Source organism: Anopheles gambiae, chromosome 3 (assembly GCF_943734735.2).
Source record: "Anopheles gambiae chromosome 3, idAnoGambNW_F1_1, whole genome shotgun sequence".
Lineage (NCBI taxonomy): Eukaryota > Metazoa > Arthropoda > Insecta > Diptera > Culicidae > Anopheles > Anopheles gambiae.
Window position 1 is genome coordinate 14238475 of NC_064602.1, and position 22993 is coordinate 14261467.

Consider the following 22993-nt stretch of genomic DNA (forward strand, 5'->3'; position numbering starts at 1 on the left):
GTCATCCGCTGGTTACTTGGCTGGCACGAATCTTGGCTTGCAATCTTCTTCTTTGGCACAACAACCGCTGTCGGTCAAGGCCTGAAGTCGGTACCCACTAGTGAAGTGAACTTGGCTTTCAGTGACTTATTGTTACCATAGCAGGATAGTCAGTCCTACGTATGGAGGTACGGTATATTCGGGACTTGAACCCATGACGGGCATGTTGCAGACCGGCTTGTAGTCTTATGACAGGTTAAATATGATACAATTGTATGTGATTTTAAAACGGTAAAAACATATATTGATGGACCTGCGTACTTAAAATTGTCATCTTTGAATCAAAATTGCAAAATAATCGTGTCGTGAAAACGCCACAGACTTCTCAATTCATGTTTGACGAAGGAAGGCGAAAGATTCTCTATTAAACGATTGCGCACGTCAAAACGTACCAATTGAGAAGTATTTGAGAAGTATTTGAATGCAAAATTGAAAGTTTTTTTTTTTGTACCACAGATTCGAGCAGATGCTCGAAAAGTATGAATACCGAGTGTACGAAGAGCAGTTAATATCCTCTTAGCATTGAAGAAAAATATATAAAAAATGTCCTTTTTCACTATTATGGTAAAGGCTAAAGTTTTAGTTACTCAATTTGATAAATGAATTGAAACAATTTGATTCAAATACTTCATGGTTGACACAATTCAAGCAGTTCTCTTTTACTAATTCAGGGGACAAAACTACGGCCCTCAAGAGCTTGTCATGCGACCCGCGATGACTTAACGAATCACAATTTTAATAGCTACGTTTGAAAGACAAACATCTGAATTTTATAAAAGAAAGGTGTAGAATTTTAATATATTCAGTTAATATATTTTAATCAAAAAGGGATTTTAAGTTTTACACATTTTACAGGTAACGTCAAAATGGCTCCCAATAACGTTATTTAACAACGTTATGTGAAGTAATGCGGTCTGCAAACTGAACATTTTGAAAACCCCTGTACTAAACAATTGGTACAATTCTAGCAAATCCAATTCGAATTCGATTGAAAGATGACTGAAATCCAGCAAGTGCATAAATTGTCAGCTCCTGAATGATTTATGCAAATGTATAAATCTGTCACTAATAAACTAACTACAATCTTCTTTGTGAATTGAGGTATAATTTGTCATTGCACAGAAAAGCTTACACAGCATTAAGCACGCCTCCTCTCCTCTTTTACAGGAACTCTCAATAACCCCAAAAGAATCGCCACCACAAACACAAATAGATGAAGAGCATTATGCATTGACCACACCGTGAAGATTAATCTCAATCACTTCTCTGTGCATACATTTGCTTCGCGGTAGAAGAAACTGTTTGTGCTTAACAATCGTACCAAACAATAGCTTTGGTAACGTATCTCACGGCTGGACAACGCTATGTCTGCGAACGTACGTTCATCATCAAATACTGCGTGTGTGAAGGTTGATAAAGCATGCATCCTTTCACACAAATTAAAGCTCAATCGATGATACGAAATGGTAAAGCATGTGCACGACCTCATCGTTAGCATATTTCGTGCAACCACCCATTTCCGGCCTCAACTCCCTTACACTTTCCCACTCAGCCATAGCCCATCAAGTGTGCATTTGTTTATGCACCAGCGCGCGCACACACACACGCGGAGACTACTCCAACAGAGAAGTTGAGCACACCCGCCAAAATACAACCATGCAACACCCAACAACACCATGCATATTTATGACGATCCTTTTGTAGCACTTTTCCCACCCACTGCAGTTTTGTTTTGCTGTTTTCTACTATTCTAGTTCCAACTTCAATGCTTGGAGGTTTACGAGTAGCTGTCTTAAACTCTGGTTCCTTTCGACGTACCTTACACATCAACGTCAACGTCTGCTGTTAGTGTTTTTATTTTCACCGGCGTCTAAGTGCACAGCTGGCAGTGGTAGAGGGGTAAAAGTTGCAATTCCAATACCCAAAGAGAGTACAAATTTTGCAAATCAAAACGTTCCCTCCGCCATCGTGAGCTTGCAGCGGTGGGTTTTGCGGCGAAGAAAGAGAGGACAACCTCTTCACTCTCCACGATCTGTTCTTCCGCACGGAAAATGTGGTTCGGTTTCCATCCGTTCCAATGTCTCATAGCGCTCCCTGCCTCTTATATGTTCTCTCTCTTTCTCTAAACATATTTTTTGCAACTATTTTGCATTCGAAACTGCCAGAAGATGAGGTTTAAGCTAAGTATGCACATCGTTTAACATGAAAAGTGGTACCTAACCACCAGATGGATGTGTGCCGCCGTGCATATGGTAAGCTGGAGGATTGAATGCGGTACGGAACGGATACCCAGGATTGGGAGTGTAGAAGCTACATTGAGAAGAAAAAAAAACATTTTCTAGTTGAGTTTAACCTCGACAAGCAACCTTTTCTAATGTGGTGAATCCTGCTCTTAATTGGTAGATTGCGAGCCGAATAATCACGACAGATACGACGACAGGTTCATATGTCATGTGATTTACTTCGAATTAAATACTGGAAACAACTAAAATTCTAGTTAATATAGCATTTTTATTTTATTTTATTTTATTATTCTACGGATGAGTTCAAAGTGATGTATTTTAAATCGAACAGTATAATATAAAAATCCAATTAGGCTAATATGATCTTATCCAGTTGGCATCCTCTTTCTGATATATGTGTGATATTCTTGCATTATTTGTGATTTGACAAATTTTGTCGTTAAATCCCAACGCGTTCAAAAATAAAATTGCAGGCATATTGCAAACATATTGCCAACATCTAATTGTACATAAATGACTGAAATGCAAAGCATTATGAGTGTAATTAAAAGCAACTGGTTTTACATGTTTCAGCCCACATGCACACGATATTATTATTATTGCCATAAAACTGCAAACATTGCACGCGCCTCAGCATATTTGTTCAATGCACAACAATACCTCCGGCATGTCATAACCTTGCACGGGAAAAGTTTTTAAACACAGCAAACATCAAAAAAGCACTCCCAACACACACACACATGTCCTTTTTGTAAAGCTGCCCAGCACATAACGTCCCGTTCACAACACACACCACCCAGAATCAACCAACATAACTTTTATGTTTCACCATAACCACCACCACCACCAGCACCCATCCAGTCCATCAACCGATCACAATGGCGTAACGCGCGCGCGTAAAACCAGCGTCCGATTAAATCGGGCGTAACATTTTAATGAAACAATTAATTTACTGAACTGTACCACCCAGCAGTTCGCCGACACTTTCCCGACCGGCTGCCGGGGGAGCTACTGGGCCGGGCCGGGTGGGTTGGTTTCGTTTGTTTGCCATTAGTTTCCACCTTGCCAGTCAGCGAAGGAACTTTTGAAGTGCTCGAAACACGGCCAACTAAACCATGCTGCTACCAACCAGCCGCCTCCGCCAGCGCACCAGAATGAAACCAAAACCATTATCGTAGGAACGGCAACAATCATTGGATGCACCGCCACTAACGATCCGCTTCCCCTGGAAATAACCCCCCCTCCAGAATAGAGGGAAGATTTAATTTGTCGTGTATAAAACAGTGCACGGTAATTAAAGGGGAGAGAAAGAAAATAACACCTCTTCCTCCCGCTCGCACGTGGGGCTGGAAATGGCCGCTCTGTATGCGGCAGGGTTGGGTTTCCTTTGTGCGTTTTTTTTGTGTTGGTCTCTTTAGCTCACTGATTTGAAAATGATTTATCGATCGCGGGCATGGGTAGCTGGGAGCTGTGTTATTAACGTTTTAAAATGTGTATTTATTGGTAGATGTTTGTATTTAATACATTATAGGCATCTGAAATTAAGAATCATGTCTTCATAATACTTATATAAATTGGGATATAATTTTAGATCGCTAATTCTTTGTTATTGCTCTTGATCCATGCTCTTGAAAAAGTGGGCAATATTTTTGAATTTTCTTTCCAGACAAACACGACTCCGGACGACTCCGAACGACTCTGGACGACTCCGAACGACTCTGGACGACTCTGGACGACTCTGGACGACCCTGGACGACTCTGGACGACTCTGGACGACTCTGGACGACTCTGGACGACTCTGGACGACTCTGAACGACTCTGGACGACTCTGGTCGACTCTGGACGACTTTGGACGACTCTGGACGACTTTGGACGACTTTGGACGACTCTGGACGACTTTGGACGACTCTGAACGATTCTGGACGACTTTGGACGATTTTGGACGACTCTGGACGACTCTGGACGACTCTGGACGACTCCGAACGACTCTGGACGACTCTGGACGACTCTGGACGACTCTGAACGACTCTGGACGACTCTGGACGACTCTGGACGACTCTGGACGACTCTGGACGACTCTGGACGACTTTGGACGACTCTGGTCGACTTTGGACGACTCTGGACGATTCTGGACGATTCTGGACGATTTTATACGACTCTGGACGACTCTGGACGACTCTGGACGACTCCAAACAACTCCGAACGACTCTGGACAACCCTGGACAACTCTGGACGACTCTGAACGACTCTGGACGACTCCAGACAACTCCAGACGACTCCAGACGACTCCAGACGACTCCAGACAACTCCAGACAACTTCAGACAACTCCAGACGACTCCATACGACTCCGGAAGATTCTGATTCCAGACGACTCCGGACGACTCCGGACAACTCCGGACAACTCCGGATAACTCCGGACGGCTCTGGACGACTCCGGTCGACTCCAGGCGACTCCGGATGACTCCGGACGACTCCGAACGACTTCGGATGAATCTCCAAAAAATCATGAATCGCCAAAGATTCATGAATCTTCAAAGATTGCATCTACGCACTCCCGCGGTACAGTGGACAACTCGCTCGACTTGGGGTTCTTGGGCTTGGGTTCAACCTTTGTATTGACCGTCTCCTCAAGGTAGCAAGGACTTGTTATCCAGCTGCGCGTGGTACTTGCTAAAAAGCTTCGAAAGCCTGTACAAGCTTTCATAGATCGCCAAGAAGAAGAATAACAGGAACCTCATGCTTTATGATGTTTTTAGATAGAAATATTTAATCCCCGTCGATAAATATGTAATTTAAACAGGCTCAAAATTTTGTTTGAAGGATTCATTCAGGCACATGAAACAGTACTGCGTCCACTGTGAATAGTAGGGGAAAGCGGGGCAAAATGGGCATGTTAAGCAGTTTACTGAATATTCCATTCAATATGCCACAAAACACAATTATTCATGCATTATTGTATGCCTCCACTATTTATCTATGGATTAAAATTGCCACATAGAATGAAAACAACTTAAAATCATGAAAACAGTGTAAAATAAAAGTTGATGTTTTACGAGAAGCTATTTTGACACGCGGGGTAAAATGGGCATAGCCCTGGGGCAAAATGGGCATATGTAAACAAACTGTGAAACGTCAAAACACTGGGGTAAAATGGGCCACAACAACTGCGCTTAGGTAATGGTCTATGCTTTTGCGCACCGTTTCGTGAATTGTATTTTCGTTCTATCTTTTGTTTTGCTGGTCAGGAAAGCCCTTAAAATTCTTCCAAAAATATGTTATCAAAATTAAAACAGTTTTTACACGTTTAAATCTACAAAATCGATTCTTTTGAAGCTGTGTCTGTTATCATTATTGAGGCGACAAATACAACACCATAGCCTCACCAAACGCCATTTGTCAAAAGTATCTGCCCATTTTGCCCCAAGCGTAACTGCCCATTTTGCCCCACGTGAAGCATTTTTGTATTTTATGTTATATTAGTAAAAATACGCATTCGATCGCCTTGCTTTCTTCAGACAAATTGTATAGAAATATCATATCTTTAATAATATATAATGTAAAACTTCAACGCATCCCTGTGACACTGGGTTAAGCTTATTTTCGAAGTGACAAAAATTACATCAATATGCTACTAAACCTTATTTTGCACTTTTCTTGGTTATTTGTTGTGTTAGGGTTATGAAACTTACATGGTGTTCATAAAACACTCTAATGAATACATTTTGAGCATTGGAAAGTAGCTTTGTAGTCAAATAATGCTTAAATAGAGGGTGCCCATTTTGCCCCACATGCCCATTTTGCCCCGCTTTCCCCTAGACATGAATCCGATTAATTTCCATTAAAATAAATTCTTAACAAACAGACCGGAATGCTTCATTACGCTCAAGCAATTAACATTCGATTCGATTTCATCAGCTACCCCCTGTGCAAAGCGACGGAAGAAATCATTCCCTTTCGCGCATCTTCTCAGGCCTTCTTTTTCCCTCCTACGGCAAATTTGTCGAGCAGCGTTTCGAGCTACCCGTCCCTGGCTCCGCTTCCTACCCCTCGCCTGAGCGCGCTGCTGAAATTTGGATGTGTTGGTGCGTCAGACGGCCAATCGCTGTCAGCCGTCGTCCGTGCTTTTTCCCTCCATAGCGCTATCTCTTTCACGCGTGTGGTCAATGGTCGCGAGCTGTTGTGGCGCTTAAAAAAAACCGTTAACAAACATTGCGGCGCTGCATTTGATTTTTCACAAATCAAACCAAAAAAGCGCAATGAGTTCAATCGCTGCAATGTAAAAATAACTAACGAATCGCTAGCTCACGCTGGAGGGTTGGCTGTGCAACGCGCAGAACCCTATTTCGAAGTAGCGCACGCAACACAGGTGGCCATGGCCGTGCATAGGAAAGCTTAAACCTAATTGCATAAAGCATAACTTTATGTGACACTATGCTTTTCCTTTCGTATGTCGTAGATTACATAGATAGGCTGAGCCGTCTGCGCAAGGGTGTGAGTGTGCGTGTGTGTGCAACACTGTCGCCAAATGTGTATTCTTCCGGAATGTAATGATCCATCGGTCAAAGAAAGGAAGGTGTTCATGACGGTGTTTTTTTTTTTTTTTATTGTGGAGCTGCATCCTTCCCCCTGCCTGCAGCGTATGCATCGGGCAGGATACAGTGTGGCAGTATGCAAGTTGCCCGCTGGATAGGAGCGGGCCCGCGGCACCGCCATCATTCCGAACATCTTAACAGCATGCCCGTCGTGGGTTCTAACCGCGTATGAACCGTCCGCCGTAGCAAGGGGTGACTATCCGGCTACGTGCTACTCAAGTCCTGAAAAGGCCGGCATGATAGCGTAGGCCATTACGCCAATAATAATAAGAAGAAGAAGAGGAATAACATAGCATAACAGCCCACACCCGGAGAAGAGATTGGCTTATCTTTGTTGCTGCCGTGTTACCGCTGTGACGCGACAAATGCACGGAATGCAATCGACCAAAACATTAACCTACCGAGCCGAACCCATTTCCAAGGCAGTGCCGGTCGCTCGGCGTCATGATATCGACTCTGAGCCAACAAGCCGCCGGATTCTGGACGGACAGGTGCAGCACCATACGCGCACCGTAATAAACAAATCCAGAATCCTCTTTTGTATGGATTTAATTCAAAATGTTTTTTCCACTTGCATCCGCCAGTTGAATTGGAAAGAAATGTGCTACATATCACACGCACGTTTGCTTCGATCGTTTGTCTTTTTAATACCCCCAACAGCAGAACCGGTCGCAAAGATGGTGGTGCCAATTAAATGGTTGTATTGTCTCCTAGGTAGCGGTAATCGATCGGGCGGCGTGCAGTGCGTTTTCTAAGAATGCATGGAGTGTGTAGACGCAGCCGGTGACAATGCACGCATCAGTATCAAACAGTTTTGGGGTTCCCGCACGCACACACACACACACACACACACGTGCACGCACGAACGCATGCACGCATGCACGAATGCACGGACGCGCGCACGCGAGCACGCACCCACGAAAGCGCGCAGGCGGGCACACCCCCCCCCCCCCCTCAACCCGCATGATCGATTACGGCTACCTTATCGGAAGAAAGGATGGTTCCTCACTTAAAGCACCGGGAATGGAGGGGTATCGCGGCATGATAGAGTGGACGATCACTTTCCCCGCGCTGTGTGTGTGTCCGTGTGTGTGTGTCGTGGCCAGAAAACTCGAGACAAATTCCGGCACATTGAAAAAAAATTTTTTTTATTGCCACTATACACCGTGCTACATGATGCTTAGAAGGTCGTTGAAGCATCAAACATGTTCAAATTAAAAAATATTAGATTAGTGTTAGACGTTCTCCTACGCTTGTTTTAAATAGGCTTCTTCACCCTCAATTGGCAGGGGCATCGAATGGTCTCATCAGCAGCGGCACGAAATAAAATAAACCATCAATACACCGATAACACTTTAAATCCCAAAATGAACCAGCTTCTCCCGCATCGTCAAGGTCACACACAATAAATAAATGCCTATACCCACCAAATACAATACACAACCGCAATGTACATATATACCAACGCATACACACAATCAGCTGACGGCGAAAGGCACGGGCTGAAGCGCAAGTAAGGCAAGGCAGAGAGGGGAAAGGGAGTGAGAGGAAGAGGAGGAAGGAATGGGCGCCAATATTTTTTGAATTTTTCGGCCGTTTTTTTTGCTCCGCCGTCTGAAATAGTTCATCCATTCCTTCAGCAGATGGCGCTCGTTCCGCACCTAAAAACTGCAAGAAATACGCCGGCTATCGTAGTTTTGGCTGAAGTCTAGCGTATTTTTTTGCGTATTTTTTGACGCAAAACTACGCAAAAAACTACGCAGAAAACTGCTCGAATTTGCGCAGCGGGTAATTGGTAAAAGCTTAATCATCTTCACATTTTATTGCTCAGCTTCCCATTAAGATTAAATCATCTATTCCAGCAGTTTCAACAAAGCAAACGTCTTCTTTCCACTTGAAGTGCTTGAGAAATTGCTCTACCGGCTGCTCTGTAAATACCTGCGAAGTTGCTTCTTTTGATAAGTGTTTCTGCGTACATTTCTGACTACAACAGATGCGCCACCCGAAACTCTCACTCTCTATCTCTCTCTGTTTTCTTTTCCACAAAAAAGCACCTCCGCTGGTTCGATGTACGCACAAAATATGCAACAACAATTCGAAGAAACAATTTCCACCCCCCAAAAACGGTTTTCCATTCCACCCCACATCATGACCTTGGGTCCGCTCACAAAAAGCTCTCTCAACGCGTACACCCCCCCCCCCACACACACACATACCTGAACAAGGGCTAGAGAGCAATTGGGCGGCGTTGGCTCATTTTACAAACGCTTACCCCGAAGCGACAGCATCCCCCTTTTTCTGGTTTGCTTCGGGACCGAGGCGAGGCCACATCCACACGCGAAAAAGCACCTGTTTTCTCCAGCTTTCGAGTCCACAGCTTCAGGAAATCTTATACAACGTATAACGATGTTTCTTTTTTGTGTTGTGTTGCTGTGCGAAAACGTAAATAATTTCACGCTCGCCTAACTTTCCGCTGGCCGGAACCGGAGGAGGAGGCGTTCAAGTGCTTCACCTCCACCACAGCCGTTTTTCTCCTGTTGATGGTGGAAAGGTTGTTGTGAAGGGCACCAAAGCAGCGGATACACTACACCTACAGGCATCGCTCCAGCCTCTCGTTGTATGTGTGTGTGTATGAGCAATGAAAATGAATTCTTAAAGCAGCTCTCAGGGATTGACCCTTTTCGGTGTACTTCAATTTTGCCAAACCGGACGACAACTCAACTTCTGGGACATCTCCCTGGCCCAAACAGAGAAAAAAACGCATACGCACACACAAAAGATGCTCTAAAATATTTCCATCCACTGACTTACACACGCGACCGAGAATATGCTTCCCATCTAAGGCACGCGCTACAACACGACGTCCCTCGGAGGCACACCTTCCCCCCAAACACAAGTGCACGCATCATAAAGGGCAGGCGAAAAACGGCAAATTTCTAATAAACGACTGTGCTGCTGCTGCTCGGTGTCTTAGCAATTGAAACATTTTCCTTCCCCGACGCGGCACGGCAGGCTCAGAAAGCTTCACACACGCACGAAGAAAACAACGAATAAGGTACCATTTTCTGGAGCAACAAATCCTTAGCGCCGCACAGCGGCGGCACACAGTAATGTGGCGGCGTATGCTTTCGGCAAAGCATTACGTACCGTGCAATAGGCGCGACGATGAGGTTCGACGAGTGGGAGAGAGAATGAAAAAGGCCCACATACCAGCATAAAGCGTCTTCTAGGTGCTCCCCCCCAATTCTTCGTATGTATCAAGAAACCAATAACAACAACAACAAAAAACACAACAAGAAACACAATGCAATAAAACTGAGAAAATTATCACACGGTGGCTGACTGGCTGGCCGTGGCGTCGGTTCCACCCAAAAAAAGAAAAAGAAGCCACTGAGCACAAGAAGGCAAACCCTCTGAACCGTGAACGCATAAAAAAGCCACACGTCAGCAAACGAAAGCCTACAAGTAATGTGTGTGTGCGCGCGCGAGGTTCCATCCACCTTCCATTGTTCCCGCCCTTTTACCTCCCTCTCCCTTAGGTGGAGAAAGATGTGGGTGGGATTGGGAGGTCGTAAAAATGCCTCTCTACCCACCCACCAACCGAACGGGAGAGAGCCTTCCGAAGCACACTGGCACACCAGCTGCCCTGAAATGCTTCAAGAGATTTGTGGTGGAAAAGCCGTTTCCCTTTCGCCCCACCCGTACACACCGCGGTGGCAAGGAAGGTTTGCTCCATTTTCACTCTCCCCCTATTCTCTTTCCTACATCCACACTCTCTCTCTCTCTCTTTCTCTATCACTCCCACTGCTCCTGTTGGCAGTGAAAAGTCTTGGCACTGATAACCTAGTATCCGCAAAAATAACCACCACCCGCAGGTCCCGTAAAACAGCCCTTGCTACCTTGCCCCTTGTTTTACCCAAAAGGAAAAGGACAGACAGGAGGCGGCATTTTCTTTATCACCCAACAAAAAGGAAACAAGCAAGCAAATCAGAGGAAAGCCATCATTCCTGCGCGCACAAACGAATGGCGCTATCTTCTGCGTCAGATAGTGCCGCGTGTGCTCCTTTGCCGGCGATTGTATATTTGAAATTATAAAATTAAACATGTCGAAGGAGGGGGAGGAGGACAGGATGGGAAACAGAAAATTCCTAAACGCATCGTAAAAACGCACCGCCCCACAACAACCAAAAAAGGCTGCAAGAGAGAAGACACACAAAAGGAGACCGCGGAACCGTGTGCACAACACGACACAAACCACAGAACTGGGAAAATTCTACCCCGTACCAGAGGGCGGTGAAATGAAATGGCAGGAGGGAGGGTGCTCGGGTGACCGTTTTAACGCGATATACTCTAAATGGGTGGGTTTGCATAAGCAGCATTAAAGTTGGTTTGGCGGCCACTTGGCGTTGAGAAGTTACCCGTGTCCGGTCTCCAAACAGGAACGAGCGAGGAGGCGAAATAAAATTGTTTGCTTAATGTGCTCTGATTACATGCTGATAGCGTTAATGAGAAATACCAAAATTAATTTATAGCTTGTCCAGCAAAGCTTGTCCCGCGCAACACCTTCGCTTGGACATACACCACACACACAAACGGACAAATACACTTCCAATCCCTGTGGAATACCGAAACCTAACCCAAACCCCAAAACCCGAGTCCTAACTGAGTTACTCGTGACGCATTCGCATTTGACGACAGTTTTGACAGCAACGGCAGCACCGGGAACTAGGGAATGAAGGGCCTGGTGACAAATTGAGGTTATGTTGGTTTTATGGTTTACGGTACGCAGTCAGGCAAGCCAGCCACCGCCGGCAGCAGCAGCAGCAGTGTCTCACTGGTGTAGTAACAAGCGAAATGGACATTACGGGATAAGATGCCCCCGGATAAGTAGAGCCCAGGCCATTAAAACTCGGTTTAGTATCGTTGACTGTTTGCGTCGCGTTTTTGGCAAGGGAAGAGGTTTGCCCAAAAACAAGAACAGCTCTAAGGCATAAGGCAAAAAACTAATAATCATGTAAATGATTTAATCAAACCTCGAACTCGCGGTCGCTATCAAACCCGCTCGGGGGCGTAGTTATTTAACATATTTTAATAGCAACTTGATCTAACCGGGGGACACTACAACCTGCACCAAAGCGGATTTGAATAAAATATACGGCTGTAACCTACGCTGTAACTATTTCAGACTTCCTCAAAGGCTTGGCAAAGACAAAAATACCTAGGCTTGCGTGGACGGTGAGATCGAGAGCTATGATCCCAAGCACTGCGGGCACGATAATTTAACAGTTGTCTTAGAGCATTAAAATACAGATAAGACACGCATCTATCGCCGGATTGAGCGATATAAGCGACAATTTATGGCTACAGCTTCACACACATACACACACACACATACACACACACGCTCGCCCTGAATGCCATCAGCTGCTGGCGCAAAAAAGGGCATATGCGAAGGGCTTCCAATGATCTGGAATTTTATATATACGCTTGTCGCCATAATTCATTGGATAAGATTAGCGCACGCGCCATCACACGGAGAGTGTCTGGGTTTCGAGGGTCAGTTTTAAATCCATTACAATTGTAGAGTTATGTTGAAGCTTTCTGGGTTTCCTATATTATTTAAGTTAGTTATTTTAATAACTAACATTAACAAAAAAAAATACCGTCGTTTGGGACTTCTGAAATGCTAGGATACCTTTTACCCTTTAAGAATTCTATTGAATGTGACGAACATAATTTCGCATTTAATGGTGTTATTATTATTTGAGTGACATCCCTAAGGCTTCTTCTTCTTCTTCTTCTTCATTGTCTTAGTAGCACAGATTGTAATCTCTAATGCTCTAAAAACGTGTGAAGCATATTCAAAGATAAACTGATCTGTTTAGGTTTCCGACAGCTTGAATCGCTAAGGCTATAAGTGAAATTAGTTTACTATTGTTTATAAAAAAAATACAATCACCATACGCTCAAGCACCGATTCCTTCGTAAAAATGAATCCAGAATTTCCACGTCACTTTCGAAGGTAAACATTACTTTTCACCGCTTTCAAGAAGTTATTTCACGTCACTCTGATATTTCATTTTCATCATACAGGGGTGTCCCAAGTCTCTTTCGAATGTGCACATAATTATTCACCGCATCCAAGATGTTTTTCAACAGCTGTCAAATGGTTTAATTACTTCAAAATGAGCTTTCAGTTTCAGCACATGATTTTCAACACATAAAAAAGAACTGTCAAACCCAATTCAGCTTAAGTCGTGTTGAAAATCATTCATTTCTTGTTTGAAATGTTCTTTTTCAATATTTTTATGTCAAAAGTTTTAAATACGACAGTGACATCACGATACATAAAACCACAGATTTTTCTTCTCATTAAGCACTCAAAAACTGCTGTCGGTGAGGTGTACTTTAGCCACAAATGGGCTTGACTGACGGTACCGCAATTTGTTTACCTCAAGCGGAAGAATCAGCCTTGCGTATGGAAGAATCGATTGTACCACGTTACCGTCCCAAGAGACATTATACAATACACAAACGAAGTTCGTCTTACGCTCATAGGCGATTCTAATCAATTCTAAAAGATCAATTTCCTGTTCCCTGCCTCAATCCTAAATGTGAAATTTCCGGTTGGAAAACAATTATATTCCAACATTTAATAACAAAAAAAAGCATAAGAATCATCTCATTCACAGCAAAGCTACTCAAACGGAAACAACAATCTTGCGCTCATTCAATTCAACCCACGCCCAACGGCACATGTCATTCGCTGCACACATTGCGTCTCAAAGGGAAGGTGGAGAACGAGAAGAGAGTGGTTACATCAAACACACACAAAGGAACGATTATGTCCTCCCTCGTTGCCGAAAACTAAGAAACCCCGCCTGCATTGCCCCAAAATAAAGGCAAATCGGTGCATGTGGCAGTTACCACAAGTTCCTACTGCCACTTACACATAACCTCTCCTGTCTTCTGCAGCTTGCAACACTACACATTGCACTTCTATTCAACTCACACTATCTCGCTCATCCTGGTAAGGTGCGTTTTTTCTCTCTCTTCTTTTTTCACCCACAGGCCTCGGCAAACATTTGCGACAGGGGTCAAACGGACGGAACGGGGAACGGAGGAGGAAGCAGCAGTTTTAATAAGCGGGCAATATGTTACATGTTACAAGTGCTGTCTCATTGTTGTTTACATTTGCCTTCGGTGCCAGACGAAAAGAAGAGAGAGAGAGAGAGAGAACGAGAGAGAAAACAAACAGAAGCCAAGAGATGTGGTAGTGCGGCATGGTTCGTCGCAGACAGAGCGTGTCCACAAAAACGGGAACCGTATGTCCGTCACCAAACGAGGCAGTTGGCACCCGTTGGAAGACAACAGAGGCAAAAAGAGAGACGGAGAGAACAAGATGCACCCAAGCTAAGCCAAGAGTTTAAATGTGTATGCTCTATCTCGCATCGGTCCAGACGATGCGGCGGTACGACACACTACTGGCCACCGTACGCCTCAAGCCCTCTTTCCCGTTCTCGTCCATCATCCATCATGTAGCGCGCACGTTGTGATCTATTTAAAGTTACAGGTCCCGCCTTCACACTCGCTGCTCCCCGAAACCCATTTCCGTCTGACTGTGGACATAAAAATAATTACGCTTTCCATATGTTGTTTGCACAGCCGGGACATCCCCCGCTTTCCCCGCTTCAGACGATGGTCCAGAAAAACGCGCTTCCGGAGCCGTCCGACACATCTGCCCCCAGCCGTGCATGAAGTTGGCGTTGTGGCAGCCGAAACTATGTTGGACCTTAACTTTGCATTCAAACCCTCTCTAGAGCAAGACTACATACAGTCTTAGTGAGGAAGAATGTTCAAAGGCGCTTCCCTACCGAAAGGGAAAGACACGAAAGAACGACCCAAGCACACACACACCCAAATAAGAGCTAATTCGTTACAATGTTAATTAAAAGAGTAAGCAAAACTCGGTGCGCAAAGACATTTGATTCCACGAGTTTTCCACTTATTGGATGAACTCTGACACTCCTCCTGGCAATGTCAGTTCCGTTGCACACTACCAAAGCGCCATCAGACACAGACACACACTGTGAACGCATCGTGTGGCTGGAAATTTGTCTCGTTACCACCGCCAGCTCTCGCTCTCGACGTGCTTAAAATTAGATTTGCACTTGTCATGTCCAGAACAACGCCGAGACGCCAGCAGACGACGACCCAGCAGCCCAAAAAGAGATAGAGCAGGGCAATAAAGTTTAATGACACTCGGGGCCGGATATTGAGACGCGCACAGCTGGGATTGGCAAAGGACGATGGCGTCCCAAGAACGAACGCGTTAGCGAAGAGCACTGCGAATTTAGCAATTGCCTTCGCCCAGACAACTTACCTAGCGTGACGTAGAGCTTCGGTCGAACGTTCTCCTGCCAGGCACATAGGGTACCGACGACGAACACCGTCGCCAGGAGGTAGCCGACCAGCAGCGGGCCTCCGCGGGCAACTGGAACCGACCGACGCCCCTGCCGCCCATGGGCCGCTGATGATTGTATCGATTCGGCTAACATCTTGCTGCTGCTGCTAATGCTGTTGCTCCTATTCGTATTTATCACAAACACACTTTTTGCCACAAGCCCAATACACACACACACTAACCCGAACAATTTCAAACAAACACACGCACACGCTATTTCTTGCCCACAAATTGCACAAAAATGCACACGCAATCGACACTGCGCGCTTCGCACACAACAACACTCGATTTCTTATTTTTTTTAATTTTGCCACGCAGAAACAAACTCCCACCGAAAGAAAAGGAAATATTATTGCGGCTTATTTTCTTTTTCTTCTTCTTCTTTTTGCTTAATTTTCATCCACTATACACACAGGACACGACGGTCGGAGTTTTAGCACGCTCTAAGGGACTGGCGTCGTCACGCCCGCTCACCAAGACTCGCCGTGGTGACGGTGCAGCAGCAGGCCAGCGGTGGCTTGATCGATCCATGCGGCTCCGGAACACTTGAGCGCTTCAGGCCGTGGCAACATTGCAAGCGCTTGCAAATCTTCCGGCCCTTTTTGCTTCCACTGCCCTTAGCCTTTAGCTCACTAGCCCCCCAGAAGCCACCCTCCCTTTGCGACCTTTGCTTCACAGCAGTGCACGGAAGGCTAAATTTCACGATCAACAGCAGACACGGCGCACGCGCTTACACACAACACGGCACTCTCACGGCACTGGACTACCTAAAAGTAAAAAAGGAACGATTAATTTTACGCCAAAATTGTACACAACACCTTCACAATGTATGCACAAACAGCAGCAATGTATACACTCTGTCTCTAGCCAATGCCTTAAGGCTTTAACGTTCTTTTTTACACAACGACCCAGGATCGTGGCACCGGATCTTGTCCGATTATTTATTTGTTTACATTGAAATCCTCATAGAAAAGGCGATCGAAGTTCCAATCCGGTAGAAGGAGTGCATGCACGCGACGGCCCGTGTTTATTATTTGGCCCGTCTCTTCGCTGCCATAAATGATAGATACCGCTTGCCGATTGCCAGCGCACGTGTCCGGCTCTTAATGCCCACTACCCAAAGAGGAGCAATTTTTTGCCTCTCTATTTACGGCCGCTTTTTCCCGGCAGCCCCCAGGATTTAAATCTCCACCGCGTTCGTTACGCACTTTGCGCGGCGCACCGAAGAGAATAATCTGCAAGAGAAAAGAGAGAGAGGGACATCGATTAGAGGAGCTCTGGTTGGAAGCGATCTTCGTTGGATGGGTTTGTGTACTAAAACCGAGCTGATTTGTGTACAAAAACGAAAGCATAAACAAAACACGATTCTAAACAAGACCTATCGCAAGCACTGGTTGTTTGATGCAGGTGGCGGACGCTATTTATAATTGGGCGTGAAAAGGTTTGAAAGCACAAACAAATGTTTACTTCGGGCGTTTTGGTTTGGTTTTGTAGTCTCATTTTGTAAAGTGCGAACATTAATTGAAGTTGTCTAGGGACATTTGAGGTTTAAGTACTTTAAAAATAAGACAAGAAGCCGCTTAATTTAGCAATTTCTTACACCAAGATATCATTGATCTTGAAGCAAGACAGGCAAAACAATGCAGAATATCCCAAAGCAACCGACAAATCTCAAACAAAGATAAACAAAAACGTTAATAAACAAACATATTCGTGTTTGGCAGTCTTGGGTGTATGTATTCCTGCTAAAACAGTAAGCGTTCGATATTACATGGTAAATAATTAAAACAGTCGTCAATGTACAACCTGTCTAGCCTCCTGTCAAGCCTAGTTTAGCAAAATAGTGAAAAAATCCAACTTCTAACACAACACCATTATTAAAGGCCATTGGCATATTCGTTTTTTTAATAAGGATTAACTCAAGATATCTTCTTCTTCCTCTTTTTCTTCTTAACTTTTTGGCATAACGAACTACGAGACATGCTTAGTCTATAAGAGATTTTCGATGCTTCTTAATACAATATATAGCCAGAAAGCCACTACTGGCTACGGAGGAACGATCTGGTTGAGAATCGATACTATACGGCTTTGTAGGAGCCTACACATCTATCGAATAAACCATCGAGTCGAGTCTCCCTAACAGCAAGATATAATGAGTTTGAATAGAATACATCACATAAACCAACTTGATAACAGCTCAAAGATTTCAAACATATTTGTTCCAAAAAATATCCAAATAAGAGCACTAAAATCAAATCCAAGAGTTGATATTATTGATAAAATCAATCGACGATTAAATCCATTATATTGGAAAAATGACTTCAATCATCTTCGCCTAGGAGTTTGGGTAGGAACATCCGAGTAATATTCGAGTCATAAACCAAAACTATTACATACCGGATCGCGGCTTGACTGTAGGAGTTAAAAGCATGTATGGTCATGACAATGTCCCAACGTGCTACCCTTGAAGCATAAAGGTTTTTAAAGGATTTTCATAATTTTGAGTCACTTTCTTATATTTATATCTTATATTTTATAAGCAAGTTAACTTTATGTCACGGAAAGATGAAATTCCTAGCAAATTTATCATTAGAGGCTGTTCAAAAAGGGTGGCGTTGTGACCAATCCCGTTCAGATAGGGTTCACTTCCCGTAAGGATGAGAGAAGAAAGTGCTCCAACATATGACAACCCATGAAAAAACTCTGAAAGACACAACAAGACAAGAACCAGCGATTAATATTTTAAACAATGCAAATCATGTAACCATTCTGTATGCAGCTCTTACAACCGTTTGGCACAAAAAATCATGCTTAGTTGCATCATTCAAAAGAAAGACAAGAAATCAAACACCTCAACCACAAGTAATTTTTCAATAAACAGTTAATAAAAAAAGAGATCCCCTTCATTGTATCACATTTCTCTAAGACTTTGATTCACACACCACAACACGAAATGTTTTCCTCCACAGCTAAAAATAGCTCATATCCTTCAGCATGACATAGCAGCGCAGCAAAAGGTTTGGACACCTTTACAGCTCTGTTATTTAATTCGGAACACCATCCTCACTTGACAAAACCGGGTGCCAAGCCATGCTCTTCCTGTACCTCGCAAGGGAATCCACCACACCACACCGCACACACATTGTTTCCGAAAGCCGGTATTAAAAGGATGTGTTTTTGCAAGAATAACGAGAGACGCAACAATAAATAGACAACGCACAGCAAAACAACACAGCAGATCCTAACGAGATCCGGGTAGCTGAGCAGCCAAACAAGGTACCGGTGGCATCCCCGCACCCGGCAGTTGATGAAACAGAGCCGAGAGAGAGAGGGATGGTTGAGACCACAGAACACCACAATGACTTTTCGATGTCTGCCAGTGGAATACTGACCCCATTCCTGAGGATTTCTGAGGCGGCCGTTCGATTGCACCTTGGGAGTTGTTCCTCGAGCTTCCTTTAACGAGGAAAAATCGCTAAACGGAACCGAGTGGTGGACCCTTTCGCCCAGCGGAAAAGCGGGAAGCGAGAGAGAAGAGAGTATGAGGCTAGAGTGGTCCAAAAGAGTGGTCCGAAATGTCTGTATAAAATGCCGTATCGAAGATACCACCGCGTTTCTAGGTGTGGGCGGCAAGAAGCCAAACCAATACAGGTAACCTCTCTTGCTTATTCGGTTCACTTCAACTCCCCTGCTAGCGGTGAGGCGGGGTTTAGTGAGTTGATATATTGGCAAGCGACTAAAACACTACCAAACCGGAGGGAATTAATATTTCACCAGGTGCGCCTCTCCTGGGGGGTGAAAAGCGCCGGTTCAATTTGTTTCGCTCCGGTTTTGATTACAAACGATCCCTTCCTCCAAGCGGATATCCTTCAAGCAGCAGTTCCCTCCCTTCGCTAGGTGTTGTGCTTCAAGTGGAGATAGAAACAAAACGCCAGTGTTTAACCTTTTCGTCATTATGTTCGGATTAACATACACCAGAGCACTAAGCCACTCTACCCAGAATGTGAATTCCGATCCTAACAAGGACATTAGACACCGGGATCGAACCCATTCAAGCACACACGGAACGACACCGCTCTGGGCTGTTCCCATCAGCAATGGGGCAAATTGCACCGACTGCACCGGGACAAGGAATTTGCAATTTAACATCGTGCAGCAATTATTTCCCTATCAAATTACCCCGGGTGTGTTACCCTGAGACGCACACTCACACACACACACACACACACCCACTCGAAGGAAGAATGAAACATGAAAACTAGCACAAAAACGAACGCATTTGCAATTGCGAACGATCGAGCTGAAGTGCATTGAACTCGTTGCAGTTGCAAACAGCCTTCAAAGTGAAAAAGGCCTCTCTTTGATGCTGAAGTACGTACACACACACATATACACTTCCTCTCTTCGGAATGCTTGACGGATGGGGGCCTGTGAACGGTGCGCAGACTTGTTTTCTTGCTCCGGCAAATCCTGCACAAATCGGGGGAAGGGTGAGGATGCCGGATACCCGATTCCAATCGATACGGCTCGAGAACACGTGGTTCGGCTGTTCAGAGAGGAACTCAGTTTTTTTCCACTCTCACCATCTGAGCTTTTGTTGTGTGCGGCGAGAGTGTTCCGCATGAAACACGGTTCACGGAACCGTCTGTCGACAAAACATTCCAGCACGCAATCGGATCTGTGTTGATAATACATGCTTTGTTTAAGCGAGAACATTTATATTCAAAACTCTTGACAACATACAGCAAAAAAGGCGCTCGATGGAGTCTTGAGATTATGACATCGACTCACAACTTCATCTGCAATAATATCGGCGTTCGCTTCGGCATCTAATATCAAACACCTCCAACCAAATCCAACGGATCAGCAAACGAACCACGGAGAAAAAGCCGTGTCCCGTGTGTCAATTTAGTGATGGGTGGGTTAGTAAAGATACGAAGTCGACTCCGGTCCAACTCCGATAATTTCGGAACCAACTCCGGAAGGCAGGTGTTATACGGTGCCCAGCATTATACGGAGTCGTCCGGAGTGGTCCGTAGTCGTCTGGAGCCGTCAGGAGTGGTCCGGAGTCATTCGAAGTCGTTCGGAATTGTCTGAAGTCGTCCAGAGTCGTATTCTTCCGGGTAGGAGCCGTTCGGAGTCGTCCGAAGTCTTCCAGAATCTCGCTGGAGTCTTCCGACTCTGGATGACTCCTAATGACTCCGGCTGATTGCAGATGTCTCCAAATTACTACGGATGTCTCCGGACGACTCGGGACGACTCTGAACGACTACGACTCAGGATGGAACTTGTGGTTCCTATTTTTCCAGAGTCAGAATCGAACTAACAATAGTCGGAGTCGGATTGAAGTCGTAGGTACGCTACAGAGAGCACATCAATAGTGTCAATAGCGACTTTTATTTCTTCATTTTTGTCTCTAGCCTCCCCCCTAGACTTGTCTTTGTTTCGAATCTTAAGAACACTCCACCATCCAGAGAGGCTCTTCATCTTCACCCACAAAATCGCTGTGGTTATTTGAATGCTGTCCCCAAAAAAAACGGAAAAGCCGGAAAAGTGGTATCTTCCCTTATGGAAAAGGATTTGGAGGTTTACCGTCCCCACTTCCATCTGATCTGAGCATTCCAACTGATTGCGATTAAGTTTCGTCGTGTATGGCCACGTTCCCAAAAAGGCTCTCATTCTCTCTATTCCATTGTCGTCGTCTCTCTATTTGGGGAAGAGTTGCCCACCGAAACAAAACAACATACACCACACAAACACCATTTAGAAATCGCTCGAATTTGCTCTCATTTTCTCTTTCTCTTTTACGGAACTTTCTCTCACTAAAAACGTCCTTTAGGCTCTCACCGACTTTTCAATTCCGTAGACTCCTCACGCCGGTCCCAAAATGTTGTGTTCACTTTCTCTTCCACGGTTTGCAGCGCGGGGCATGGTAAAGAAGGATACGACGATTTCTTTCTAAACGCTCGCACACACTAACAAACGACACTGCCGGGTGATTTGGATTCGGCACATTTATTCCACCCCTCTGTCGCTCTTTGTTTGGTTGGACCGACCAAAACCCCTGGCCCCCATCGAGTCCCTCTTTGAACTGAAAGTGGATGGTGGTGCTGGTGATGTCCTTTCAGCTTTGGTTTTCGGGAGGTTCTTTATTTGATTTTCTTCGCTACTGCGCATATCCTTATGTGGCACATGGAGCTCGAGTCAAGAAAAAACATGCAAAACCGTCTCCCGCTCGGTGCTAAAGCTTTGTATTTTAGTTCGCTTGTGCTAAATGAAGGGCAAAAAGGAAGCAAACGGTACAGCAAACTAGGCAAAACAACAGACCCCAGAAAAGAGGACACTGGATGCTGGGATTGGAGATTTTGTTGGACGTACCAATCCCGACAGCGGGCTGTGAAAATGTGCTCAAACATGCGTTCAAACCAACTTCTGCACAAACAGTTTTCCATCCAAACAAAAAAGCCGCACTCACACACACACACACACACACACACAAACTCAACCCATTCTAAGGGAGGGAGGGGACCTCTAGAACGTTCACTAGAACGTTCTGCTCGGCAAAATCCGACGCAATCATCTCCTCCCAATCCCCAATGCCCTTAGAGTGGCCCTCTCGCCACTCTTCAATAATACAGCCTCTGTGTTTTCCCTAATGCTGCCAAAGAACCGAGAACCGCCGACGAGAAAGTCGCTATGCTCTTGCGCGCTTTGTCTTAAAGGCTTGCGGCTCTCGGCAGTCGAAAATTATGTTTGCCCCGAGCATTTCATTTCCCATTTGCGTACACTTTTCGCGTCCCGCTTTCGGGCGGAGTGGAGTGAAACGAGTGAAGGGGACCCAGTCCAAAACGCACTCCCGGCTTTGTGCTTGAACGATAAGTGTGTACCCCTCGTTTGCTGGACTGCTCTGCGCCACGGTCCTGTGAGCACTTTTCTCCCACAACAGAGGGAGGAAAATCCTTTCACAGGGTCCTCTCACCCATCCTTTCCGAATGCGAATTACCGCCGTATTTCGAGCTTCTCCAACTCGAACTTCTCCCGATGGCTCATCAAAAAACGAAAGGATTCCCGCTCGCTTCTTTCCACAACTCCCTACCCATCATCGGGTATATCCCCCCCGATACATCCATTCTGATAGGCACACGGGACAAAGAGATTAAGCCGCAACCACCCACACCCAGCCCCGTATACAATTATGAGGTTTTTGGTGTGTGTGTTTGTGTTCACTTCATCGTACAGGCGTACACAGAGAGCAATTGCTTAGCAATAAAGCTGCGAAAGGTAGGCCGTTTTCCAGCGACGAAAGCTTAGCGAATGGAAATGGCTTACAGTTTCAAACGCTGAAATGATTCTCTCTTTTTTGTACCGTTTTCAAAGCAGTGCAATACATTTGTATAGCAAACGAGAGACGTTTTGCAATGGGCTCGATTAGATTTCGGTGTGTGCGGTGTGCGCGATGGAATTTGAGTGGGGCAGATCAGATGGGGGGAAATATGTTTCCAGCACCAATGTGCTAATTGGGATTTTGTGGCACCGACTTACGGAGCGAGTGTCGTATCGTCGTGTCGTAAAGATTCGAAAATTTCAGTGTCGGAATAGTGAGGAGAGGGTTTAAAGGACTTTATTGGAGCTTCGGAATGAAAACTTCTTTATA

The 22993-nt window shown here is 45.1% G+C and overlaps 1 protein-coding gene across 13 annotated transcripts in view; it reads right to left on the reverse strand.

Moving 5' to 3' along the window:
• LOC1275507 (semaphorin-1A) overlaps positions 1–22993 on the reverse strand; it is a 218980-nt gene that overhangs the window by 168560 nt on the left and 27427 nt on the right. For 5 of the 13 annotated variants that reach the window (XM_061662586.1, XM_061662588.1, XM_061662575.1 and 2 more), the window contains 2 exons: positions 16548–16574; positions 15259–16106 (listed from right to left, as the gene is read on the reverse strand). In XM_061662586.1, coding sequence (XP_061518570.1) covers positions 15259–15433 — 175 coding nt within the window. In that variant the 5' untranslated portion in view covers positions 15434–16106; positions 16548–16574. Of the gene's footprint in view, positions 1–15258; positions 16107–16292; positions 16575–22993 lie in introns of all 13 variants that reach the window. The other 8 variants (XM_061662578.1, XM_061662583.1, XM_061662584.1 and 5 more) reach the window with 4 other exon arrangements.